The sequence below is a fragment of the Erithacus rubecula genome (genome assembly GCF_903797595.1).
Source record: "Erithacus rubecula genome assembly, chromosome: 1".
Taxonomy (NCBI): Eukaryota; Metazoa; Chordata; class Aves; order Passeriformes; family Muscicapidae; genus Erithacus; species Erithacus rubecula.
This window is the reverse complement of record NC_136658.1, coordinates 74,579,237-74,602,167: the sequence shown is the minus strand read 5'-3', so window position 1 is coordinate 74,602,167 and position 22,931 is coordinate 74,579,237. Positions and strand designations below refer to the sequence as shown.

The following is a 22,931-nucleotide window of genomic DNA, read 5'->3' as shown; positions in this document are numbered from 1 at the left end:
TTTTTTACTCAGACAGCCCTTACAACTGCCACAGAAACAGAAAACTGCATTTGATTGAAGAGGCCCAAAGACAATCCTGTGCTAGTTTCTAAAAATAAACAACAATCCAGACAGATAAACCAATTCAGTCCAGCTAATCACAGATGCCATGTTAATTAGGACAGCCTAAGCATCCATAGATTTTTGTCCTTTCACTTTTGAGTATATGTGGTACATTCCCTTATCTGTTTTTCATACCAGGTCTCCACCATAGGGCAGCAACTTTTGAATTGATGTAATTTACTGAATAGGAGATTTTCTTTTCAAATTATGGGGGTTTTCAAAGAGAGATTTTAAACTGCAACACATATTTAATTTAACTAACTTGATACTTGGGTTTTTCAACAACTTAAGTAATAACAGAAGCAGGGTGCATGAGCATCCTATAGCTACAGGAATTGAGCACTGAGCAGTTGTGAGGCTCTATCTTTCTGTGGTTCATTATCAAAATGCTGAACCTTGGCATCCATTAAGTGTAAAGCTTTCTTGCTAATTGTGCCTGAAATTTTTTCTTATGTGGTACATTTTTCTAGAATAAGGACCCAAAAATGGCTCGAGTTGCACTGGAATCTCTGTACAGACTACTGTGGGTTTACATGATCAGAATTAAATGTGAAAGCAACACAGCTACCCAAAGGTAAAATCCTTTATTTTTAATGAAAATCCATTGGAGTGGATATTGCCAATAAAGAGGTTTTATTGTTCTCCTGAATTCCTTCAAATTGAACCTATTTCTGCTGTGAAGCAAGAAACTCAACTGTGCACGCAAAATATTCCGTCTTGTGGCACTGTCAGTTATTCTGCCACCTATGAAAATTGCTGTATAAAGTGTTTCTGATTATGGAAAAATTAGAAGTCACTCCTTGTTCAGTGTAAATTAAAAATACTTTTGTAGTGACCTTTGACTGGTTAGTTTACTTGTAATGTAGCAATGAAATAAAATAATTACGCTGAACTTGTAGCAAAGGATCAGAACATGATAACCCATTACATTTTCATTTCAAAGGAAGTTTCTTCTGGTCTTCCTAAATGGGGTGTCGTGCTAAATGAAGGTCTGTGAGGTCCAAAAATGTCTCATGTCTCTTTTTCTTTTACAGTCGACTTATTACTATTGTGACAACCCTTTTCCCAAAAGGGTCCCGTGGTGTTGTGCCAAGAGATATGCCTCTAAACATCTTTGTGAAAATAATCCAGTTTATTGCACAGGTATGGGAGAACCATGCATGTATCTTTCCATATAACTAACAACTTTTTTTCCCCATAAAACAATTAACAAAGAAATAAACCTTTAACTACTGAATTTTTTGCAACCCTGTTGACATTATCTTTCATCCAGGGAATGATGGAATTATAGCCTGAGCTGGGGCAAACTTCTTTTCAACAACAGGTTTTGATTAACTTCATTCCACTGAAAATAGATTAAAATGTGTTCACTTCAACTGACATGTAATTATTGTCAGTTTTTAAAATTTTCAGCAAGTAAAAAAATGCATTTGTTGACACACACTGTCAATAAATTTCAAGATAATAGGCCATGTTTTATCCTGATACTGAATCATCCCTGCTGTACAGGACAATAAATTGCACTGCTTTTAAAGATGCCAACTAAGTTCAGCATGGAGTCGGCACATGTAGTTTTCATCAGTTCAGATGGGAGCTGCTAAAATAGACTAACCTGCAGTGCTGGAAGTTTCATCACTCTTATGACTTAAATTCAGAAAATTTTCCCATTGAGCAAAGCACTTAAGCATGTACTTAAAGTCTGTGAATAGGAATGAGGCAAACAGATGCTTAAAACCTTCCCTTAACTGTGCCATCTGTGAACAAGCTCTCTTTATGTAAAATACTGTGTTAGTGCCATAATTACTGCAGTTTAAATGAAATAATTAAAAGCTTTGTTTCCAGAATGGATCGTTTTCTGTTTAAATGCTATACATTTTTGATTTTGTCAACAAAAAGCATTGTTAAAAGCTTAGATCTGATAATATGTTCTACATACTTTTGAAAATCTGTTTTTCTGTACCTTTAAATAAACTCTGATTAAACTGGTTTTCAGTGTTCTGTAGCCTTAATGAAAATAACTACCAGAAGTGAACATCTTAATGATTTGCAGTATTTTTGCTATTTTAGGAACGTTTAGATTTTGCAATGAAAGAAATTATCTTTGACTTCCTTTGTGTTGGAAAACCAGCAAAAGCTTTCAGTCTCAACCCTGAGGTATGATTTACATCTGCTTCTGCTCCTTTTTTTAGTTTGTATGTATTGCATTGTGCTACATTTACTTCCTGGTTGCATTCTAAGCGTGCTTTCACCTTTGTCCAGTTTTCAGGCCAAATCTTGAATCTGATTGAACTTCTATCTGTAAAATATCACATTTCATGCCTTTCTGATGTTTTCTCATTGAAGAATATCAAATGTCAACTAGTGCAAATGTATAAAACAAAAAGTATAAATAAAACTATTTTTTGCAGTGTGAACTTACCACTCTGCTGTTGTTACATGCAACACCTTAAACTATTTTAATATAACAGTAATTTTTCTGTAACAGTGTCAATGTTTTTCAAAACAGAGAATACATGAAGCAAGAAAACTTGAAAAAGAGAACACTCTAATAAAATTTTACTACTCTGACCAGCAAAGCTCCACTGATGTTGGTGTCATGAGTCAGATTCCTAGTGCTTTTCCTAGAGAAAACAATTGGAAATTTGAAAAACTTTTTAAAAAATTGAAATATAAATAAGTACTAAAAGAATAAAAAATTATCTTAAAATGTAGAATTCAATGAAATTTTAAAAATATTTTCCTTTGAAAATTAAGAAAAAATACAAAATAATTTGTGATCATCTTATAAAACATGTCTGTTAATATTGCAGAATTAAACTGGTGCATCTCTTCACTAAGTTGTTAAAACAGAGTGATTGCCTTGCACAAATTATATTTGCTACAAAAAATGTGGAAAAGCAGATTAAACTTTCTACTGTCAAAGGCAGGAAAAATGAAAGGCAAGCTTTACTTTGAACACAGCTTTCATCTTTCTGTAGCAGAGTAAAAAAGAATGAAACAGAATTTTTGAGCGGGCAGTCCACGCCATGCTCTGGGTCAGCCACCTGCAGCATTGACTGAGAAAGGTCCTACAAAGGGCATTTTGTGTGAGCCCAGCTGAGAGGGGGTGGGCATAGTCCATAGCTTCTTTTTGAATCAACATCTGAAATCTTGCTGTTTCTCAACAGCATTGTTAGTCTGAAAAAAAAAATTATAGCACCACTTTTTTATGTACATAGGTTTAGCACTCTGAAAAAAAAATCCCCATATCTGTGTAAATGCATCTCTGGCTTAGTTTTTGGAATGCATTCCAGAGAAACTGAAAACATTCTAGTCTTTCAATCACTGCAATTCAAAGCTTGCAAGTTTTCCTCTGGTGCATTCCCAGAAGGCATTCAGGTCACTTAGATTCAGCTTCCTAATATTTTCACATTGTAGTTTTGGCATTGAGCATCATTCCAGACTTTTCTGTCAGTATGATAGACCCTGGGGCCTTTCAAGGCAGTTATTGATCTTTTTTTTCATAACAGATGTAGGTCATTTATGTTTAACTGAAGGCCCATTTAAGATGCATTGCTACACTACAGATCATATCCAGGTATTTTATCCTGAAGATAAAAAGATTATGTGCTAATGCAAATACTTAAAGTTCTGAGATGGGAGAACACTGCTCACAGTGGAGATAAGAATTCACTATTTATTTCATGAACAGTTTTTGGGAAATATATCTGACTAGTTAATTCAGTGAAGATACAGAAAAATGCCTCCAAATGCATTCTCAAAATTTCAAAGTGAATTAATAATATCAGTAGAATATGATTATTTGATTCTGGTACTCATCCATCTTCTAAACTTCACAGAGAATGAATATTGGCCTGAGAGCTTTCTTGGTAATTGCTGATAGCTTGCAGCAAAAAGATGGTGAACCACCAATGCCAGTGACTGGAGCTGTCCTTCCCTCTGGAAACACTCTCAGAGTGAAGAAAACGTATTTGAGCAAAACTCTTACAGAGGAGGAAGCTAAAATGATAGGTCAGTAAGAGAATGGACAATATAGAAACTTGTGTGAGAATGGATGTGAACATGTTTTCAGCACTTGAGCAGAATAGTTTATTACTGTTAAGTATTTGATTTATTTTTGTATTGTAAACATTTAATTTGATGTGTGTTCTAATGAAATGTATGGTTCAGTTTGACAAATGCTGCTTTTCATAGGTTATTCTGAAAAGTCCTCAGTTGTGCTCCAGAAGAAGCCACCCTGTGTTCTGGGAGGGGTTAAAGACTTTAATCTTTCATTAGTAGTCTTTAATCTTCCAGGACTGATAGCTGTGTTTATTCATGGATATTCATCCTATTAGAAACAGTGCCTGTGCTTGTAGACATACCAGGTTTGAAAACCATCAGAGATTGCACTGATAGCCTCATTTTAATTGCAATATCTTGAACTTTTAAAATGGCAAAACCTTTATATTTAAAATAGTATTATACTGAAGTGACTAAGTTATTACCACTGCTTTTTTGGGCTTTGATGTAGAGCAAGAATCCTGTGCTGTAGAAGAGACTCTCTATCATCTATCTATCTATCTGAAGGTGCTTGGTTTGTTGGCAAAAAAATAAAATTTGGCTGCTCACTTTCACATTTCATTGAGTCCCCAAAGTTATGTGAATGAAATTAAGTCTACAGCAGTGGCAAAGACCTGTATTGTACTGTGCTAGATTGTTGTAGTAATATCAAGAAAATAAATCTAAGATCCACTGCTGTTGAAGTATTTGAAGTATTTGAAGATAGTATTTGATAACAAATGTTTGCACTATTAAATTTTTGCATTGGCCATTTTATTTCTGTTTTATGATCCAGTATTCTAGTTTGCATGTATAAAATGTAAGCATTCCTTCTGGAGCAGGCAAAATATTCTGGTTTTGGATCAGGATATCATTACTAGTGGAATATGCTATCTCATGAGGAAAGCATTTTTTTTTTCTTTTACTTCATGAACACAGCATGACTAAGCAACTTTCTTTTCCAGCACATATATATATATATATGAATATCCCAAATTATACAAAAAAGCATGTTTTTGCAGGTATGTCATTATATTATTCTCAAGTAAGGAAAGCTGTGGACAACATACTCAGACACCTTGACAAGGAAGTGGGTCGGTGCATGATGCTAACCAACATACAGATGCTTAACAAAGAACCTGAAGATATGATTACGTGAGTGCTAAAGAACACTAATTCCCATGAAACATGGAGATGTAATTTTGGAACTTTTTCTCTGTTTCTGTCCATCATGAGTCATCAGAGAAACAGCAAGAAACATTTAGCTTAATTAGTAATACACTTTGAAAAAAAATGTTTAAGACAAGTTGGTTGTGCTTCTTTGAATGCGGCAGTGTTTGGAACTGAAGATGTTCTTGATGTAGGTAAAATCATGTGTGAATCCCATGATTGTTTAGATGGTGCAAGCAGAATGCTAAAGTAGAAAACCTGGCAGCCTATTCTCAGAACACTGTCTCAGGGTATATCTGCATCACTGAACTTCAAAATGAATGCAATGAATTCTGTAAATCCCTATTAATAATAATATTCCAAAATTCCCTTTGCTTTTCATGCCTGTAATCGAAATAAAATCTTAATTAAAAACCCAAGTAATCTTGTGATAAGGCTTGAATTTAAACAGTATCCCACTGGAACAGAATCAAACCAGTGTGCTTCAAGCTGTGTTGAACAGCACCATTTTTCGCTTTCATCCCAAATTATAACTGAGGGAAGTTTTTTGGGGAGAGTTCTAGTGAGGTGAACATCAAGTAGAGGTCAGAGACACAGAGACATCATCTGCTACATGCAGAGCACAGATTGTAGAGATCTCAGCTCTAAGGAGACCTTGCATGCCTCTCTTGTTAGAGCAGTGGATGTGGTTGTTATTCTAGAAAAGAAACAACCCCTGGAAAAAAAGCTTGAGATGTAAAGAAAAGGACACTTGTCTCTTTGAGATTTTTTTTATTTTTTGCTCAAAAAAGTCAACTTGTTGGGAATACTGTCAGTGATAGACTGACTGCAATGACTGGACAAAATTGAACTACCTTGTGCACTGGTACAATCTTTATGTTTTTGTACCTCTGCCCTTATTTGTTGGAGTGCCTCTAGGTAAGCTGTGTCACCAGCATTGCTTTACTTTATTTATATTCGTAGCTATTATTACTATCCAATAAAATTTAATATTTTCCTTGTAGTCCTACCCAGCGTCCTGTTCAGTTCTCACACACAGTTTTCATAACCATTTTTGGTGTTCAGGCTTTTGTGGTAGGGAAAGCAAGTTTTGAAACTCACATTTTATTCCCAAAAGATAATTGCACAGTGAAACCTTGGGCACTAAGATAAGAAGTTGCTTAGTCTTAGCTATAAATATCCTTTGGGTGGGTTCTGGGCATCACCAAAATGTTGTTTATTTTTAGAGTCAGCGAACAAATAGACTCAAAGAGTTTTAAATTTCAGGAAGTCTTAAGATTTGGTGGTAACTTTTGTCAGAAACATGAAGATTGGAATATTTAGGTACTGGCTTTTGTGTTGTACTTTATATCCAGATGAGCACTAATTTAATATATACACTTGAAAGACAAACCACATTATAACACATTTTTACTTGTTCTTTCAAGGGAAAAAATATTTGAGACGCTTAATTATCAGTTGATCTCAAATCATGTGAACTCACAAAAAACATCAGTAGCTATTATTATCAGGATTGAAAATGATCCTTTCAAAAACTGCATTGTGGATATGTGGAAAAGCCAACATTGTTTTTATATAATTTCTTCCCATTTTATTCACAAAATTCTATGCTTCACTAGAGTTACATATTTATTTTGAATTCTTATGGGCTTTAATTGCTGGATATCACACTATATTTATGTACATTTTAAAGTTATTGCTTTTGTCATAGTTACATAAAGTTTATATTTAAACTGTATAAAATGAATACCATTGTGGTATTTTTGTTAACAAATAAAATAAGAACCAGAGGGAAGTAGCTAGGCAGTGAGCAGACAAAACATTGTAAAGTATGCAGATTCTGGAATTTTCTTTGGCTGTGGTAGACTTGTTTCTTGACAATATTTAATTAGTGATCCTTTAAGCACTTATTGTTGAAGTAATAAATGTCAGTATGGAGGGTCTTATTAAAATCCTGTGTAAGAAGCATCCTTTGCATCCTGCATTAGGATATGAATTTCAATGCAGGTTATAATTGCTTTCCAACATTTAGTTAGTATAGGGCATCCTTTGTTAAAACACAAACCTGTCCTTGCAGTGCTTCAAAGGCTCCCCCTTCCTCCTTCATGTGCTGTGCCTGGTAGCTCAGATGGTACAGTTGGGAACTTGAGCCTGAGGTTTGGATCTTCTCCTGCTACTCTTCTGAGCAGCTGATAAGCCATGGAACACCCACAGATTTTATATTTATAAATAATTACTTATTTGCCTTCAGAAGAGTTTCCTCTCAGACTATTATTTTACAAGTCTCCATTTGAAATGCACAAATTCTTCCCTCATTAGGGTCTGAGCATAAGGAAGCTCTGCAAAGTTCATTTTCCATTTCAAGTCATCAAGAAAGACTTGTTTTCCCTGCACATAAAATTCCCAATGGCACTTTAATGTTTACAACTGTAAAAATACAGGATTTTGTGCTACTAGTATTTGCTTTAGTGATAATAGTTGCAAGGGATTTGTTTATAACCAAATTCTCAGTGAGATGTTGTGTTTTATGCCTTTTCCAGTTCAGTTGCTGACACCTTTCAAGTTTTATCTGTTAGAATACAGTTACAGTGAGACAGAGGTAATTAATCATGAATATAGTTTCTCCTAACTGTACCATTAAGACAGTTAATTAAAAATCTGTCAACATTTTATTCATGTAATATATATCCAAGCTGATAAGTAGGGTGTTAAGAGACAGTATGGTATTCACTACAAAATAGTCTTTAATCTTAGAATTAAGTAAGGCTAATGTCAGTTTATGCCTTTTCTGTACTCACTGAACTGTACTCAGTGTTACTCACTGAAATAATGAATACAGAAACCTTCTTTCAGACTGCATTGCATCCAGACTTTCTCTGTGACTGAACAAAAAGTAAGATACCCAAATGCAATGTCCTCTGATGGGTGGAGAGACAGAGTAATGTAGTAACCAGGGCAATGGACCGGGGTGCAGGATAACTAAGTTCATTTTTTGTTTTGTCACACCATTTTGGTGTGGTGTTAAGTAGCTTATAGTGCTTCTTGGTGTCTCTTTTTCTCCCCTCATTCTTTTCTAATTCTTTTGGAAGCATAATAAAAGAGGAACAGTCTTTCTCTGCATGTTTATAATATGGCCTTTAAATAGGACCTTACATTTTTTTTATTCTTCCAAAGCATATTACAGGCTAATAATTATTAATATTGTGAGAAAGACTGCACAGTTTGAAATACTGTTATGCTTTGGTAGTTTCCTCTACAGTCCATCATCAGATAATAGATGATTGAGATAAAAATGAGCAAATTTTTAAAAATCCACACTTTGGGGTTTATCTGAAGGACTTGTTTCATCTGCATACTTACAAAAAATGTTGAAAACAAGTTAGAAAACAACTTCATCTGTTTTGAAAATAATCAATAGCTGAAACTTGAGCTACTTTTAGTAGACTCTTGGGCTTCCAACATAGTGTTTGGTTCATGCTGAACTTTGTGCTTAATGACTTTCACAGGCTGTTAGGGAACAGTTGTGCCATTCCACAGATTAGAACACCCTTAGGGCTGCTAAAACATGTTCTAGCTGATACGAGTTGCCAGAATGTTATCTCTGGCAGTGATCAACAGAAACTCTCTGGCCATACCTACCTCTAAATTACACACATTTTTCAGTATAAAAATGTGTTGTGATGGTTTTCCATAGGCTTGTCCTCTGTTGGGGGCAAATCTCTGTGTCTACAGTCATGTTATTTGAACTTATTACACATCTTCTATTTGCTTTATGCAACTGGTGAAATATAGCTGCATTGTGATGGAGAACACCCCAATTGTTTCCTTATTGCCTCATCCAAAGCTTGCATCTTGTAAGGCTGATCTTGATGGAGGAATCCTCCTACATTATACCTCATTTTCTTATATCTATGCCAATTTTCCTCAGAGAGAAATAGTTGAGTTTTTAATAGTTGATTTTTCAAGCAGTGTATAGATATGATGCATGAAAAATGTCAAAATCAAAGCCATTTATTCAGTGGAAAAATGTATTCATGTTTCCTTCTTATTTCATTAGAATGTCTAGCTGTCTATTCTGATGTTTTTAGTAGCCTCTGGCACTTTAAAGGTGGGTCATTTAACACAGTCCCTTCTTAAGCTTAGTCAAAATTCTATTCTAATTTTCAGTGGTGAAAGAAAACCGAAAATCGATCTGTTCAGAACATGTGTTGCTGCTATTCCTCGACTACTTCCTGATGGAATGTCAAAACTTGAGTTGATTGACTTGCTGGCAAGGTAAGCTGAACAAGCATTGAATGACTGCTCCAGGGGAAAAGCTGAGCTGCAGAATATGTGACTGTTTCATTTTATATATGCTTTTAAAAATCAAATTGCTCTTAATTAATTAGACAGAGATGTCCTAGCATCTTATTACAGTTTTGGTGTTTTTATTATGGTTCATAATTTTATGAAGAAGTTGGTATGTCCTCCAGAACTTTCCTATCAGTATGTAGGTTACATGATATTTGCTGTTACTCAGGAAACTCACAAACTTATTACTGTTTTCTAACCATCACAGCCTTCTGATTATCAGGAGAAAACATATTTTCTGTGTAGTGAAAAAATGTGGAGATACCTGTTTAGTTTTGATTTATGATTCCCACGTCTCTTTGGTAAAACAGAATGTGCCCTACGTGGAATATTCCACAAACCTTTTTACATTTCTATTATTATTATTGCTATTAGCCATAAAGTAAAAAAAATATAAATTTGAAAAATAATATATCCCTCCATTTAATTTGTCTGACTAGACTTCATTGAACAAGGTAGTCTGTGACATGACTGCTACACCACTTAGGTTTCAGGACATCAAATTAGTGACTTGTGGCAAATAATTATGATAAAAGGTGCTGGTCAGAAAAGTCTGTTACATTTCAGTTCAAGTATCCCAGACCAAGGTTCCGGCTTGTGTTCTTTATGTCAGTGGATTATGGTATCAGATTGAACCAAGAGGACTTTGCAGCACATTGCTCTCAGGTAACTGTGGCAAAGCAAACTTTGCCACCCTGTTCTTGCTTTTCAGATATCACAGATGTGGAAATAACAGATGTGGGAGTCAGAAGGCTATATGCACATACAGTTTTTTTCTGCTCTATGAGCAACTAACTCCCAGGGATGTGCTAAAACAGTGAAACAATTGATTCTGGTAGTTGTGGAGAGTGCAGACAGCCTAACAAGCCAAATCATCAGGCAGCAGTAGGTGTGCTGCAGTGCATGGCCAGCTTGATTTCCTTGTGTGCACATTGTCTGCTATAAATCACTTGTAGGTTGTGTTAAATCATTACATTATTAAATTATACAGATACCTTATTAACAGTTGCATCAATTCTGCTTAAGGGAAATTTAAAAGGACAAGTTTTCCTTTAATCCAATATTTTAACTAGAGTTCTATCCTTATTAATGGCCTTAACTGAGCTGCTAAAAAGCATGTGTCTATTCAGGTCACAGCTCTTCAATCACAGGGTTGTCCAGGTCAGACCTGTCACTACTCTTAAGAAAATTTGGAGACCAGTGTGACTTTCTTTATAAATTAATGCTACCCTCCTTAAGTCTCAGAACTGTCAATATAACCACTGGTCTATCTTTATTCTGCCGTCAAACTTCATTCAGAAAAGGTCAGCTGTGATTCTAAGTATTTCTTGGGTAATTGCCCTGCTGGGACAGTGCAAGCCCTAAGTTTGCTGAGTTATCTGACTCTGACTATGAAAAGAAGTGGGATGTCAAGAGAAGCTAAGGGAAGCTTCTCTAGAGCAACTTCAGAAACAATTAAATGCTCAACCTTTCCCAAAAGAAGATGAACTCTGGAAATGTGTTCTCCTCTCCTAAATGTACTTATGCTACAGCATCTTTGAGACTTTGGTTGTCTTTTAAGTCATATTCCTAAGTATAAGCTAGGGAAACACAAATTAGGTGAAATAGGTAGGTATGTAATAGGTTGGAAAGCAATTCAGAAACAGTTTAGGGTTTAGAAGACACGTAGAGTGGTGTTGAAACAACAGGGTAGGGTCTCAGTATTGCAGAGCAGGATCACAAACTGAACAGATACAAAGAAGTGATGTTCCTATGAAAAGAGAAACCTTATTCAAGTGTATAGGTCTAGAAGGTTTTCAAAAAAGTTCTTCAGGATGCCTGATTTGGAGAAGGAGCATGCAAGCTGGGGCATTGTAGCTGAAGAAGAGATTGACCAGAGAACAAGGGAAAAAAGATAAGTGAATTGAAAAAATTTGGTCTATTTAGCCTGGGACAGCATGAACTGAAAACTTTTCAGAAACATACCTTCAGAGAAGAAACTAATAAACTGTTTAAAAAATTAATACCTGGCCTGAACTTCATGTAAATCACCAGAATGCCTCAGCACCAGTGCTGCTTCTACATTCTGTAGAATTCTTCTACTATTCCATGTTTATTTGAGACCACACTGACTACTTGTCCCAATTCTGAAAGTGATGGCCCAGAAGGTAAACATCTGCAGTTCTAGAGAGCTCTGCATTACAATATTGTGTGTCCTTGGTCAGAAACTAGATTCAATATAGGGTTAAGAAAGAAGAAGTAAAGTTTCAGTTTCACCCTGTTTTGTGTAAGAATCCTAGAAGCTGTTCTGCCAGGGATTTCTGTGGGCCTGTGCTGTTGAGATGGAAAGCGAGTAAATATTTTCTTTTCACAAGAGATAAAGTTACATGTTTGAGTTAATTGCTTCTTGTATTCACAGTTTGGTTTTTCGTCCTCACAACAGATGTGCCTTTTGGTTGTTTTCAGGAGTCTGTAAGTCAGCAACTAGACTTTTTGCCAGGACAGCTGTATTCAAATTATAAACCATGAAGCAGATGTCAAGTATACACTGTACCTTTTGCCCTTTCACTGCCCACTGCAACCATTCATTACGAATTCCTGAGTAGGTCTTAAAATTAACTGACTCAAGTGCAAACAAACAAACTTGTACTTGCTTCCTGCACTGCCTGTCATACAGTGGTAATACATAGATGCTTTCTTGTGCTCAATTTGAATTTCATTTCATTAGATAATGCCACTGGGCAGTAACTTGGGCTTAGGAGATGTTTTTTGCATCCTCTTCTCTGCTATTGCTTTGTGTCATTGTGACTGTCATTTCATGGATGACTTAATTGTGGTCTCGAAAGGTTTTGCTTGTTTATCTGGTTTTGGCATTCCAAAAGGGAGACAAAAATGATCATTTCTTAGCTCAACAAAATACTGTGTTTCTAAATATGTATGGAAGTCACATGCTTATTAAAGCATAACAGTTATTTTTGGAGTCCTGCTCGCCAAGGGTGAATTTTTATGGCAGTTGTTTTCTTTTTTTTTTTTTTAATAAAATGTCCCCTGCCTCCAAATTAGGCAGCTATAATGAACCAGATTTTTTATGAACCACATCTCATCATACACTTCCAACTGAATGGACTTTGGTTCCACTCCATTTGGTATTTTGAGTTTTTTTTCTCCTAGCTTTCTGTCCATTTCATTATAATGAGTCCTCCTTTTCAACTGTGTAGATTAAATGTAGATTAAATACTTTGAGAATGAGTTCTAACACACTACAGAAAATCACAGTCTCATGGGTAATTAAAACAAAATGCATCATAAAGGCAATGAACCAAAAATTGCAGAACACACTAATCTGAATTTACTTTATCCTGCCAGCTTCTAACATAGAAGTGGTTTGATGATTTCTGTGTCAAAGAAAAAGGTATGGCTTTTTTGGTTGAGAAGGACTTCAACATGATGCAAATAAAGAAGAAAATAAAATTTGAAAATGGGATCCAAAATGTCACCATCTTTCAGAATGACTTAGAGGGTGTTCAGTGTGTTTCTAAAAGTATAGAAAGTTCTGAGTCTGTTTTCCCCATTTCCTCATCCTAAGTTATTTAAAACATAACACATTTTTTAATTCAATTGCCTCATTTGAATTCTTTTGAAGATTTGCTTTAATTAATTATGATTTGCATCTTGGCTAAATATTTGTTTTAACTGTTAGTTGACCTGTTGTGATTCTTTCATTTTTATATTTAGTACATAAATTCTGAAATTATGTATTTATTTTTAAGCCTTTTATTATCATACCTATATGGAAGTTATTGAGTTATGAATAAATAAAAAAATATACTCAGTTCGGAAAAAGTTGCCTAATTATGTACTTTGGAGATACCCTGTTTCAGGAAGGAAGTATACTTCTTTTGGATCTGTTAATTTCTTCTGCTGTAGCAAGAACTACAATATAGAAAACAGGTCAAGGATGTTAACTGTGGTCAGCAATAATGAAACCAAGATAGCATCATCAGCCATTGTCAGTGGGAATTTCCCATCCCTGTCATGTACTGATAAACACTCCTTACATCTTTTATTATCTGACTTTTGCTTTTACTTACAGGCTGTCCATCCATATGGATGATGAACTTCGACACATTGCACAGAATTCTCTTCAGGGCCTACTTGTTGACTTTGTTGACTGGCGGGAGGATGTGCTCTTTGGTTTCACCAATTTTCTGCTCCGTGAAGTGAATGACATGCACCATACCCTTCTTGATACTTCGCTCAAGTTGCTGCTACAATTGCTGACACAGTGGAAGCTTGTAATACACACTCCAGGAAAAGCTTCTGAGCAGGCCAAAACCAGATCTGCAGAGGTATGGGATCAAGGGATCTGTGTCCTAACATTTTTGCTAATCGAAGTCAGAAATTATGTTCCTTGATACCACTGTGGTTTGTGTGTTTTGTATTTACTCACCTGAGAAGAATTCACCATGCAAGATTTTTTTAGGTAATTAGTTCACGTGTCTTTTGAGGACAGCCATGTCCTTGTGTAATACAGCAGATGTTGTTGTTGAGCAACATAAGAGAATGCATGTCAAACTAAAGTATGCACATCAACAAAAGCACATAAAGGGAAATATGTGTATGTAGATGTGGCAAAAGGACGTTTTCCCAGGGCTGAAACAGATTGATAATGCTAGTGGGAATGCTGTGAAGAGTGAAATAGATGCTCTTTTCCCTTGGTTGACTCAGAAACATCAAAGAACCTGATTGTTACCATAGCCTGCTGTCTCCACGTGTAACAAACATTTCTGGGAACTGAGCAGCTTTTCTCCTGCTTCTCCCATCTGCACTATCCCACAGATATTTTCATTATGAGAAATGATTTTTAGGCTTCTTATCTCCTACAGTAATCACACTGAGTATATTTTCCTTTGGGCAAACAGGATGTGTGTTTTATATCACAGAGGACCAGTAATTAATAGGTAATAATGGGAGCACATTGAAATGTAGAAAAGAGAGATCTTCACATATTTTCATTGAATATTGTTGTGCTTTACTGGTAGAATTGTATTCTTGAGGCCACCTACCTAAGGTGTTGGCTGCTACAGGACCAAAGAAGGACCTAAGGACGTGCTTTCTGGAATAGAAAAAGTATGCTGTTCACTGTTTGACTTATTCATTCATGTTTTAGTGGAGGATGGAAAAAAGTGGGTAGATTTATTGAAAATTAGAGGGATGGATTTGTTCAAAGGACTCTGCTCATATATTGCTGGTGTGGAACAAGGTAACCTAAAGCAACAAAATTTGATTGTTTGAGAGAATATGTCAAGTTTCCCACTCTGGCATCTACACAGCCTCTGCATTTTGATTCTTTACATGTCCTAGTTAAATAGAACATTTCCTGGCATGGTTTGCAACCACCACCACTGCGTTTTCTCCCCCTTGCACTGTTCTACAGCTGATTCCAAACGGCTCCAGCCACAGGATGCAGTCTGAGAGGAGCCCCTACTCCAACGTGCTGCACGCGGTCGAGGGGTTCGCGCTGGTCCTGCTGTGCAGTTTCCAGGTGGCGACGCGGAAGCTGGCTGTTCTCATCCTCAGGGAAATCCGCTCTTTGTTCCTGGCCCTCGGCCAGCCTGAGGTAGGGTTTTTCTCTTCTGAGACTTTGAGTTAAAATTTCCCAAAGATAAAGCTCAAAACTGCTATTACTGTTGCTTTTAACGTAATTGCTGTAGTGTAGCAGATATGCACTTAGTTTAAAAAAAGCTTTTTGATAGTTTACAATTTCTATTTGCCTTAACACTGCAAACCTTTCTGTGGACTCAACAATGTAATGTGACCAGCAAATGCCCTGTATAAGAATTTGAAGGGAAATATACAGCAACTTCTATTTTCTCTTGGAATGATGTGAATGTAAAATACACTGTAAGACCTTTTTTACTGTCATTTTTGTATAGTCAAGATTAAAAATTTATATTGGAAATGAAACCCATTCCTGTGGCACACCACTGTGGGTGAAAAAACCCCCAGCATAAGACACCTTTAGATCATTCACATGCATTTTCCTTCTATAGTAAAGACCTCTAAGTCTTTTTTATGGATACAGAAATCTGGAGAGTCATGTTGTGTACTGACGGTCACAGCTCAGTGAGCCATCTAAATGCCTAAGAACACAAATATGTGTGTTCATGGCAAAGGAATGCTTTAATAAACAGTAAGCTAATTTTTCAGTCTTTTGATACCAGCTATCCAAAGTCATTTGGGATTTTCTGATATGTGCTTTTGTTTGCTAAGCAGTGAGCTATAGCCACAAATTAACTTCATTTCAAACCGCAGCTTGGACTTACTTCTGAGATTAATTTGGAAAAGACTAAATGTACCCATCGTTAACAATGAATATTTTTAGCTACTTCAGATTCATGTCCTAATTTTTAGATGTTTCTGTTGCATATCCCAGAGACATAAGAAGGGAAATAATTTGGTCAGGAGAGCAGTAAACTTGTATTCTCTGTATTATGCAGGATGATGATAGACCTATGATTGATGTTATGGATCAGCTGAGTTCTTCTATTCTTGAAAGCTTTATTCATGTGGCTGTTTCAGATTCAGTAAGTACTACTTTACTGTTACTGCTTGTGTTTATATAACAAATATCAGACATGAAATACTAAAAATAATACTGCTAAAAATCAAAGAAATCATACAGCTTTAAGGCTCCAGCCATCTACCCAAGAGCTCCAAGTCTCCACAATGTCCCAGACAATCTGTTCCATGAAAGCAATCTTATATGGGTATGGAAGACGCTGCAGAAAAAAGAACAGTTGAGAAAGTCTTATCACTAGCACCACCTAATGCTGGAGGCACTCGCTGCTATCATCTGTTTGAGAAGGGAATAATAAGTTTTAGCTCCCTTGTTTCCATAGAAAGTGGCCCTGCCTGCACACCTGAGCATAAGCTCCAGAGTAATTCACAGCTGGAGTGAATCTCTCATTTCCTCTCTCAGGGGCCTGATGTGTCTGACATGCATCAGAGGAAGCAGAGATTGAGCATTTTAAATAAAAAAGTGTCAGTAGAACTGATACATAAGACAACTGATTTTACATGCTGTGCCAGAGATTAGTGAAAGACCCATTTCCAAAGGGCAGGAGCAATCTGTTCGGGGCACTCTTCAGCCTAAGTAAGTTTAAAGCAACAAATGGTCCTTGCTACATTGATTGACCTTTCCAGGGCTGTGGGTTTGTGCCACATGTTGGGTGCTTAAAAAAGTTACCCCAGCCAGCAGTCAAGCCTGACATAGCCACTCACTCACTTCCCTGCCAGTGTGACTGGGGAGAGAATCAGGAGGGCAAAAGCTGGAGAACTCATGGGTTGAGATACAGACAGTTTAACAGGGAAAGCAAAAGCTGTGCACACAAACAAAGCAAAACAAGGAATTAATTCACCACTTTCCATGGGCAGGCAGGTGTTCAGCCATCCCCAGGAGAGCAGGGCCCCATCACATACAGCAGTGACTTGAGAAGGCAGATATCTTCACTCCAAATGCCCCTCTTCTTCTTCTTCTTCCCCCACTTTATAGACTGAGTGTGATGTATATGGTCTGGACTCTCCCTTTGGTCACCTCTTTAGGTCACCTGTCCTGGCTGTGTTTCCTCCCAGCCTCCCAGGCACCTCCAGTGTGGCAGTACAAGAAGCAGAAAAGGCCTTGGCTCTGTGTGAGCCCTGCTCAGCAATAACAAAAACATCTCTGTGTTATCAACCCAGTGTTCAGCACAAATCAAAACACAGCCCCATACCAGTCATTGTGAAGAAAATAAACTCTACCCCAGCCAAAACCAGCACAGAAGGGGACATTAAATTGGTGGGGAGGTTGGGCCCCTCTGCATCTGAAAACAGAAACTGAGCAAGAAAGAGACATTCTGACTTCATAATACAGGAATTAGGAAATTTGTCTGAAATAACAGCACCTGTGTTTGGGTGTTGCATTTTGTAAAGGCCAAGGTTTGAATTTTTTCTTTCATTCTGTTCATTAATAATAAAGCAAAGCAAATGTCTTGCCTCTGTGCCTAGTTTCTGACTAGTACAGCAAGGGATGTTAATTTATCTTTTCTCTCTGTAGACAACAATCCCGTTAACACACAGTGTGGATTTGCAGTGGCTGGTGGAGTGGAATGCTGTCCTAGTAAATAGCCATTACGACGTGAAAAGTCCTTCCCATGTCTGGATTTTTGCACAGTCTGTTAAAGACCCGTGGGTTCTCTGCCTCTTCAGTTTTCTTAGGCAGGAGAATCTACCCAAACACTGTCCTACAGCTCTCAGCTATGCTTGGCCATACGCCTTCACGAGGCTACAGCTGATAATGCCTCTTGTGGATCCAAAGTAAGTGGCCATCTGCATTTCAATGTTGTTTGTATGGGCTGTATGATTTTAATATAAACTTTCCTTTGGTCTCATGTTTGAGTATCAGTCCACCCACCTGTGAGCTGCCACACAGAAATTGATGCTGTGCAGGCTTGAGTTTCACAATTGCAACTTGTAATTTTTTATTTACTGATTTTTCCTATGTATCATGTCATGTTGAATTGCAGCTGGTAGACACATACCATATTTTATTCCCTCTTAAACTATTTTAAAATGCTGTAATTAAGACTGGATGATCGTTTTCCTAATTATAATTCATTTTAAAATTCTAGTATTCCTGTTAATGCAAAGAAAACAAGTACAGCAAGCAGTGGAGACAACTATGTCACCTTGTGGAGAAACTACCTTATTCTGTGTTTTGGAGTAGCAAAGCCCAGTATTATGAGCCCAGGACACCTGCGTGCTTCAACACCAGAGATCATGGCTACCACTCCTGATGGAACAATGAACTACGATAATAAGGTGATGCAACCTGCTGCAAGTGAACTGTAACTTGGTTTAGGAGAATTTTAAGCTGCATCCACTTGCAAAATCCTATTCTGATGAAAGTATTTCAGGGGTTATTTTGATATGTGCAAACTACTTAACACGCATGGTTAACAATTAAAACATCTGTGTTATATGATACGTTGATAAATATTTGGCAAAAGACATGGTGTTGTCTATATATTGGGGGTTTTTTGCGTTTTGGGTGATGTGCATTCAAAATATAGAAGGTCTGGACATGTGTTTTTAAGTTATACTGGTGGATTGATATTCATAATAGTAAAATCATTCCAGCATGTTTTTAAAATGTGTATTGATTCTCAGACAATGTTTGTTTGTAAAAAAAACTGTGTTTACTTAATATTGATATCCTGACAATTAAATTTAACAATATTTCAATATATTTTAGGCTATTGGAACTCCATCTGTTGGAGTCTTGCTAAAGCAGCTAGTTCCTTTGATGAGACTTGAAAGCATAGAAATAACAGAATCACTTGTATTAGGATTTGGAAGAACAAATTCCCTTGTTTTCAGGTACTTCTCCACTTATCATATTCTCAGTTATTTGCCTCTAATACAAGTGCTTTATTTTTGTTGTAACTTAAATATATATTTAAATTTTTATTTGCACTTCAGAGCTTCATTTTTATATCAGATAAAATATTTATGCTTTTCAAAGGACATTAGATTTTGTGTACAAGTATTTATGTTTTTTTTTTATTTTAGGGAATTAGTAGAAGAACTTCACCCACTAATGAAAGAAGCTCTAGAAAGAAGACCAGAGGTTAGTTGCAAAAATCAAATGTACTCGTTTTTTTAAATGAAAAATTGTTTTCAAAATAGTAATTCTGTCTGTTTGAAATACAAATATTCTTTTGTACTAACTAGCAAATTAAGCTCTGTGTGCAACAAAAATTTTTATTAATTGCATAATTTAAAATAATTCCATTAAAATCTAGTTTAATTTAAATTCTATCAGTGATCCAAAATGGACACTGTAGAATTCCATTCTAAGGAAAAATTTCCTGTCCAATATGGAACCTTCTGATACAGAACTTGGATATATTGGAAATTCACTTTCAGTATTTGGGAAAAAAAGATTTAACACAGCTGGGCTACAAGCACATTTTTTAGCAGTGTTTAGATGCAGGCAGGGTCACATATTTCAACTTCATGGAATCACAGAATGGCTGGAAGGAACCAAAGTGGTCCAGCCTCCCTGCTCAGGCAGGGTCATCCTGGATCACATGGCACAGGATTCATCCTAAATATGATCAGTTAACTGACACATTCATCAGAGTTTTAACCTTCATTATAGTATCTCATTGTTACAAGAGAAAGTACTGCTGGAAGAGTTCCCAAGAGATCTTCAATCCACACAAGAGAGAATTCTGTGTTCTTAAAAACCTCTGGTGATAAAATCTGTAGCATCAGTAAACAGTTTAGTGGCAGGATGTGTCTGTGCAGCTAAACAGAAAAGCCATGGGCAGAGCTTCAATACTGGTCTCAACTTCTGCTCAGTTTTCCCTCCTTGACTTAGTTTTGGACCATTCCATCAGGCTCCAAGATAAAAATCTGAGATGGCTCATGGACAGTTCTTAATAATTCTGTGTCTGGTAAACATCCACAATCATTTCCATTCTGCCTTGCTTCACACCTTAATTCAGTAGTGTGGCTTCCATCCCTATGAAGTCACTGATTTAAAGGTCACTTGTTTTGATACTGGGCAGAAGTTGATTGATATGATACACCTTGGTGCAGCCACTTGCCTCTGCATTTTGTCTGTGGATCATTTAAGACAACTTAGACTTGGAAAGCCTTTTCTGGAGACATACATATCTAGTGTACCCTCAGGAAGGAAATTTCAAGAATTCAGAGGTTTACTGTATGCAGTAAGAGCAAATTTAGCTAATGGAATTGTCAGTAGAGAAGTACAAGAGCAAGAAACTGCAATGTTAATTGCTGTATTTTTCCTGATATGAATAAATGGGACACCTTCCTGTAAGCAGTGCCACCTGGAAGCCCAGGAATGACTGTATGGGCTGTGTGGCTGTAGAGAGCATGGCAGGCCTCCATGTCAGCAGGCTGGCATCCAACACCCCAGAAACAATGTCCTTGAACATATGCTGTGACTAGGAAGAGAATTCCCAGCATGGCCAAAGCTGCAGGGATAAACCAAAATGGACATTACACAAGATCCGCCCTGTGGGTGCTGGCACGGAGCTTGCCAGATCACCTCTGACACTGCTGCAGGAGGCAGCTGTGTCTGGCAAATACTGAATTACAATAAATCTGCTTTTTTCTCTGCATGTGCTTCCTGGAGCCTTAAAGGTGTAACAGGAGAAAAACAGGGCTCTAAATAAAACAAATTAAATGGCATAACTATTTGAATAAAACCTTTGGTTGGGGTGTTGCAATTCTGCCAGTTCTGGGTCAGAATACCAGACAAAGCATCATTTTATTCTCCCACACATCTAATACTGGCCATGGGCAGAGCCAGAGTCCTAGAAGAGATAAGCCTTTGATCTCAGTATTGCTCAGTTTTGAAGAGCAAAATCTGCATTTTCTCTGAGCTTTCTTGTTTCTTTGGGTGCAACAGCAGTTTTTTACCTTCTCTTGTTTTTCTTGCTTAGAGGAGAACCAGAATGAATACAAACAAGTCAATTTAGCCTTTCAGCAAAGAGCAGGCCTTGTTGCATTCACATCTTTCAAGGAAAGATAGAAGACAGAATGGAGAGCTTTCTAGAAGTCAGGGAGATACAATGAGCCAGTTAACAACCATACAGTCCTGTTCTGTGAGAGGAGTACATCACTGTGGGCAAAATCCCTGCAGTCAACACTCCAGCACTGGACTGGAGTGGTGTCTGCTAGGAGCTCACTTGAATATGAGTTATGCTGTTCTGCAGCACTGCCAAGTTCAGGAGTCAGGCTGATCACCAAGATACCTTCCTTGGGTCTGGATATACATTCTGCACTGTAAGTGCCTCCAGCACCCAGACTAGATGACATTAAACTAACATGAATATCCCATGGGGTTTTGGTACAGGAACCTTGGATATTAGTTATTTTTAGCCAGTATTTCATTATTTCATTTCCACATTTTCAGTAAATGCTAAGGCAGTTGTTAAAAATTTTTTTCAAGAATTACAAAGACAAAAAAATTGATCATATTCAGTTCCTTGTTGATGTTTAAGCACAATGTTATAGTCCAATATCCAAGAGTACTGGGGTTCCTTTGTGAAGAAAATTCTTGAACTGGAATTCTTAAGTATCACTACAATACTGCCATTTCTGAAGCTACAGTTTTTAATGGGTACACCTATGCATATAAACATGGTTGTTATTTTAAATTCCAAGAACAAGAAGCGTCGAGAACGACGAGATCTCCTAAGGCTGCAACTCCTGCGAATTTTTGAGCTCCTGGCTGATGCTGGTGTTATAAGTGACAGGTAGGATTATCACTCTTCATACATATTGATTTTTACATGAAACAATTTTCAGTGTTTGCCACACTGAGGTGATGTCAGTATGTTCTTTGAAGAATTGTGTGGTCTATCAGATATGGAGAGATTTGCATGCACTTCTGCAGAAAACTGTAGTATAACTACTCTGTTGTTCTATATTAATGTGCAACTTTCCTTTATGCTAGTACAAATGGAGCCTTAGAAAGAGATACCCTGGCCCTTGGAGCCTTGTTCTTAGAGTATGTTGATCTGACTCGCATGCTTTTGGAGGCTGAAAATGATAAAGAAGTCGAGATCCTTAAGGATATGAGAGCACATTTCAGTGCAATGATTGCCAACTTGATTCAGTGTGTTCCAGGTATGGAGTTAAATTGTGCATTTAATACAAGCATTGGAAAAGTAATTTTTTGTTTCTTTTTTTTTTTTTTGTCTGTGCTTTTTTTGCTGCTTGTGAATTTTCATATAATGAATGTAAAGTGCAATGTAGGAAAAAAAGTGTTCAGAAGTCTACTAAGGTTGAAATAAAAATACCAATAAAGCTTGATGAAGCCTGTAATAGTCATGTCTAGGAATCACCTCTTTAAAAGCCTAGCAAAGAAATTGTTACCTCCAGGGACTTCAGATTTCTTTGGCACAAGGTTTTATTTTCCCCCATCTGATTTGATTGCCAGATTCTTCATAAACTCAGACAGGCCTTGAAAAATACAAGTAGGTGCAGACAATGTGCAATATTAAATGTAGTGGAAAACTTGCCCAAGGTGTTGAGACAGTATCTCACATTACCCGAGTCCAGTTGTATCACAAAGATTTATCCAACTGATTTCATGCTTTTTATATATTGCAATATCACTTCAGAAATATAAATAAAAAAGGGGAAAAAAACCCTCTGCTTTAAAGGCCTGAATCTAATTGCTGAAAGATGTGGTCTGAGGATTTTTATTC

The 22,931-nt window shown here is 36.8% G+C and overlaps 1 protein-coding gene across 7 annotated transcripts in view; it reads left to right on the top strand.

Moving 5' to 3' along the window:
• The window catches only part of FRY (FRY microtubule binding protein), a 216,267-nt gene that overhangs the window by 123,232 nt on the left and 70,104 nt on the right, over nt 1-22,931 (top strand). For all 7 annotated transcript variants that reach the window (XM_079298273.1, XM_079298274.1, XM_079298275.1 and 4 more), the window contains 15 exons: nt 573-676; nt 1,137-1,245; nt 2,170-2,256; nt 3,942-4,113; nt 5,166-5,298; nt 9,481-9,588; nt 13,736-13,991; nt 15,080-15,262; nt 16,143-16,229; nt 17,738-17,997; nt 18,312-18,501; nt 18,935-19,059; nt 19,252-19,309; nt 21,883-21,974; nt 22,175-22,347. In XM_079298273.1, the coding sequence (XP_079154399.1) occupies nt 573-676; nt 1,137-1,245; nt 2,170-2,256; nt 3,942-4,113; nt 5,166-5,298; nt 9,481-9,588; nt 13,736-13,991; nt 15,080-15,262; nt 16,143-16,229; nt 17,738-17,997; nt 18,312-18,501; nt 18,935-19,059; nt 19,252-19,309; nt 21,883-21,974; nt 22,175-22,347 (2,137 nt within the window). The remainder of the gene's footprint in view (nt 1-572; nt 677-1,136; nt 1,246-2,169; nt 2,257-3,941; nt 4,114-5,165; nt 5,299-9,480; nt 9,589-13,735; nt 13,992-15,079; nt 15,263-16,142; nt 16,230-17,737; nt 17,998-18,311; nt 18,502-18,934; nt 19,060-19,251; nt 19,310-21,882; nt 21,975-22,174; nt 22,348-22,931) is intronic.